Source organism: Mastomys coucha, unplaced genomic scaffold (genome assembly GCF_008632895.1).
Source record: "Mastomys coucha isolate ucsf_1 unplaced genomic scaffold, UCSF_Mcou_1 pScaffold18, whole genome shotgun sequence".
Lineage (NCBI taxonomy): Eukaryota > Metazoa > Chordata > Mammalia > Rodentia > Muridae > Mastomys > Mastomys coucha.
The window spans coordinates 3,147,455-3,151,857 of NW_022196900.1; the positions used below are offsets into that span (position 1 = coordinate 3,147,455).

At 49.6% G+C, this 4,403-nt stretch overlaps 2 protein-coding genes across 4 annotated transcripts in view; one reads left to right on the forward strand and one right to left on the reverse strand.

The window, feature by feature from the left end:
- Dcaf12 (DDB1 and CUL4 associated factor 12) overlaps positions 1-2,023 on the reverse strand; it is a 40,873-nt gene extending 38,850 nt beyond the window's left edge. Inside the window, exons 1-2 of the mRNA XM_031376736.1 lie at positions 1,664-2,023; positions 406-660 (exon numbers count right to left, since the gene is read on the reverse strand). Of these exons, the coding sequence (XP_031232596.1) occupies positions 406-660; positions 1,664-1,741 (333 nt within the window). The 5' untranslated portion in view covers positions 1,742-2,023. The remainder of the gene's footprint in view (positions 1-405; positions 661-1,663) is intronic.
- A 1,319-nt stretch (positions 2,024-3,342) lies between these two features.
- Positions 3,343-4,403, forward strand: part of Ubap1 (ubiquitin associated protein 1) — a 71,923-nt gene continuing 70,862 nt past the window's right edge. For 2 of the 3 annotated variants that reach the window (XM_031377073.1, XM_031377074.1), the window contains exon 1: positions 3,345-4,248. The gene's annotated coding sequence lies outside the window, so the exon portion shown is untranslated. Of the gene's footprint in view, positions 4,249-4,403 lie in introns of all 3 variants that reach the window. The other variant, XM_031377075.1, reaches the window with a different exon arrangement.

Here is a 4,403-nt window from a genome sequence, read left to right on the forward strand (position 1 = left end):
CCCCCCCAGACAGGGTTTCTTTGTATAGCCCTGGCTGTCCTGGAACTCACTCTGTAGGGTTAAAGGCATGCACCACCACTGCCTGGCTGTCCTAACACTTTTAATTAAAAATCTCTTAATAAATTCAACTCTGCTTACCAAAAAAAAAAAAAAAGTAAACAAATGGGGAAGACGAAGACGAACAGTGAAAGGCGCTACCTAGAGTAAATAGTCATACATCTCAGACCTAGGAGAAAAAAAGCAGAGCGCACACCTTTGATCCCAGCTCTGGGGAGGCAGAGGCAGCAGATCTCCGAGTTAGACGCCAGCCTGGTCTACAGAGTGAGTTCCAGGACAGCCAGGACTACACAAGGAAACCCCCATCTCAAACAAAACAACAAGACAAAGAGTCCTCCTGATACTTACCGTGTTGCATTTCGTGCCACACACCACTTGCCTATGATTCAACCACTGAGAAGCAAACACTTTATTAAGGGTCCCGAGGTGAAACTCTCTCTCCTTTAGGAGACTGGGAAGTTGTTGTGCTGCATAACCATGTAACACGCGAGAGAAGTTGGTTTCATTCTGTAGCCTGACTTCACGGTTCTTCAGGTAGTACACTAGGGATCTCTTCACTGGGGGGAGTCTTTTCCTTTTGGGCAGCGAGTGATCCCAGCCAAACTGTGAAAGTCAACATCAGAAATCAGAGGTTTGGCCACTTTTCCTTAAGACAAGAAGTCTGACTGTATTATAAAAAGAACCAACACGAATTCGTCCTTCAGGATTTACATAATGAAAACTTTAACAGATTTGTGATCCAGAAAGTACAGCTTAACTCGTCTAACACTGAAATATGGTTCTCATGATGAGGACTACTTAAAAAAAAATGGATAAACAGGACAAAAAGTTAACTAAACCTTTGAGGAAAGCGGATGGCTCAGGAATAATATATACCCAAGTGTCCTTGACAGTTAGGAAATGAAGTCCCTATTACTGAACCCACCTGGGCTGCATTTCTACTCAGCCCCCTTCTCCCTCTCCGCCTGTGCACCCCGTAGAGCATAAAGAGTATAGCTCAAAGAGACAGACTGGGGTCTCGGATCTTCCAGGGATGTACAGTCAATGGCCGCTCATCTGACTCCGCGCGACTTGCGCTGCGGGCAGTTTTAGAATTCGAAAAATCAAATACCAACGGGGTAACCTGCGTCGGAATCCCAAGTCCGAGAGGCCTTCCTCTCCAAAGGGGGCAGTATAGAGATGACACCTGGTGTTTCTTCTAGGTGTCTAAAGAGCCAAAGGAACCAACTCCCGGCTTAGGAGATGGTTTCCTTGATAAGAGACCATCGGCCCATATTCCTAGTGCCCCTGGAAGATCGACTTCGATCTCCTTCCCAGTAACTTCGGAAAGTCGGTCTTACTTCCGATTCCCCTTGTCTTCATTTTCTCCTCCCTCCGGGAACGAGGAGGTCCTGGAAGCTCTCTAACCCTAGCTGCAGACTTCCAGCGGAAGGCGTCATTTTGGAGTTTCCTTTTGGATCCTCACCCTTCCGGCCCGCCTGCTTGCCAGGACACTGCAGGCGGACCGGCCTCTGCTCTATAGTCCCGCCCCGGCCCCTGGTTCCTGAACCCAGCTGGAACGCCCTAAGCCCCTGCTAGGTGGCGACCCAGGCCTGCGAGCCCTCACCTGTGGGCCCTGAGCGTCGCTCCCGGTTCCTGGCGAGGCAGGCGCTTTCCGCTTCCTGCTAACTGCTTTCCGGGCCATAGTGGGCAGCGCCGCCGTAGCCCCGCAGCCACATGGGGCGGAGGAGGCAAGGGGCGGCAGGACGGCGGGTCATGTACCGGGCCCTGGGGCCGCGCGCTTTCGAGCGCCCGGCCCGGAAAATGGCCCGGATCCCGGGCAGCAGTCGATCAAAATGAGGCGCGTAAATGGAAGGAGGGAAAATCCGGGTTGGGAAAGGGGAAGGGGAAGGGAAGGGAAAGGAAAAGCAGTAACAAGCAGCTTTCCTACCACCAGGTCTGGGAAGGACGGCGAGCGGCGAGAACCAAAACACTCCCTCCCACTCGCCCGCGCCCCGTCACTCCTGCGCAGCCGCACATCGCAGCAGGTCGCCACGGAGACACCGCCTAGACCAGAAGGGCGGGACTTCAGGGCAGCAAGGAGAACTGATGTCCTCGGAGAACTTCCGCTCTCCTCTTGCCAATGGTGGTTTAGCTGTGGCCAAGCTGTGACCAAAGGAATCCAGCCTCCTGGCGGGGCATTTCCGACCTCAGCCAGCTCGTCTTCTGGCATGCGGAAGTAAGCTTAAGCTGCCTCGTTGCGAGACCAATCTTGAACCTGTAACCATCCTGGTAGGATTAAAGATATTCTAGACTCCCTGATTGCCCGATCGCAATCAGACTATTAAATTGCAGTTTTCCTGGGAGTCTCATGCTGGGAGAAGGAAAAGAAAAGGGGACAGATGCCAGCCAATAGAGGAATTTGACTCCAGGAAAGATATTTCACAGTTCGGAAAACTTGTCAGACTACCTTCCCAGAGAAACTGGATGAAACCATGATGGATGCGACCGCCCCTTGACAAAGACTGCTTAGTTAAGCATAGCTGTTGCCTTTAAGCTAAAACTAAATCACATGTCCGCCCTTAAGATGGACTAGGATAAGAGAATGTCACTTGGCGTCTTTGTTCTTTCCCAATGTGATTGTGTTAACATCTCCTTTCTTGAAGTTTTCCCTTGTACTTTGTCTTTTAAGTCGGCCAGGTCGAGAATGAGTTAAGGCTGCTAGGGCCCAGGTTCTGACTCTTAGACCTCAGAAAACATTTCTTACTCCTGTAACTAGGAGCCTCACATTTAGCACTTTCCCGCAACTTCCTCAGGAACTATCACTATGCACTTAAGATTAAACACTTTAAGGGAGGCAGAGAACCCCACATCACACTCCTTCAAGATAGATTCAGGGTAGAAAGGCAGCAGTATGGTCAGACTTTCCCACATCAAAGTACCAGAGCTAACGCAGGCTGCCTCACATCTGAAGGTCTCCCCACACATAGGGAGTCCCCAGATTCCATTCTCTACTTTTTTTTTTTTCTTGAGCAGGGTTTCTCTGTGTAGTCCTGGCTGTCCTGGAACTCACTCTGTAGACCAGGCTGGCTGCAAACTCAGATCTGCCTGCCTCTGCTTCCCAGGTGCTGGGAATAAAGGTGTGTGCCACCACTGCCCAGCCATTCTCCACTTCTTTACTCTCCAACTCCCTATCTCATTTTGACTCCTGTCTAAACCTCAAGTCACTTTTTTTCACCTTTTGTTTATTCCTTTTTTTTTTTTTTTTTTTTTTTTTTTTTTTTGAGTCAGGGTTTCAGAGTATAGTCTTGGCTGGTCTGCAACTCACCATGTTATATAAATCAATCTGGCCTCAAAAGTTATAGAGATCCACCTACCTCTGCCTCCCTAGGGCTGAGTTAAAGGTATGCTCAACCAAGTCTAATAAGTCACTTTCTTTCCATAAAATGTCACCCTTTGTAGATCTGCAAGGTCTGCTGTCACATAGTCCTTGTGACCAATGCTATAATTCATGTCATTGCCTGCCTTTCTCTTGGAGCCCAGGCTTGATCTCCATTAAGGAGTGAGATCTTGAACCACAGAAAAGAGAGTGGTCATTTTTGGCATGTCCAGTTTGGACTGGCACTGGTCACCAAATAAAGGGGGTAGGGTTTCTGGATCACCCTTGCCTCCATTTTCTGAAGATCCTGAAGGAATGTGAGTGCCAGCTTCCACTTTCCTCAGGCAAAGAAACCCTTGGAGGAAGCAGGATGCTCTTGCTTGAGACTGACTGGCCTCAGGCTGTGGTGCCCAGTTACCTGCTGGTCCCTTCAGCTTCAGGCCTCATACCTCCAGGGAACTGTGTTGGCCCATCTGCAGTTCTGCCTACAAGAAGATTTGATTTGTTTTCCAGATTGAAATGATGTGCCCCCATCCCAAATCAGCACTGCAACTAAGCCCTAACACTACCTTGGGCAAGGCAGTCTCACCTTTCCTGATTAGGCTTGTGTCTTCAGAGATAAACACATTGTGAGTGGGCAGGACTGTGGCAGCCCCCTTTCCTGAGTCTGTTCTGGTTCTGTCTTGCCTCACAATGCTCTCGATGACCCAGTGGTTCACTGGACAAGAGTCTGGAACCCTTAGAGGATCTCCAGGCTCAGGCTGAGTGGGACTGGACTCCTGGCGTCTTCAGGCCTTGTCAGAACACACAGGACACTGGTGCAGTTTCGTTCTGTAAGTTGTCCCGCACACTGACATTCCAGGATTATCCTCAGATCCACACGCCAGATCAGCTCTGTGGAAATGTGGTAAAGGTCCACTCAGAAGATTGAAAGTTCACAATTGCTTATTTTTTGTGCTGGGGGCTCAAGCTCAAGGCCTTTTTTTTT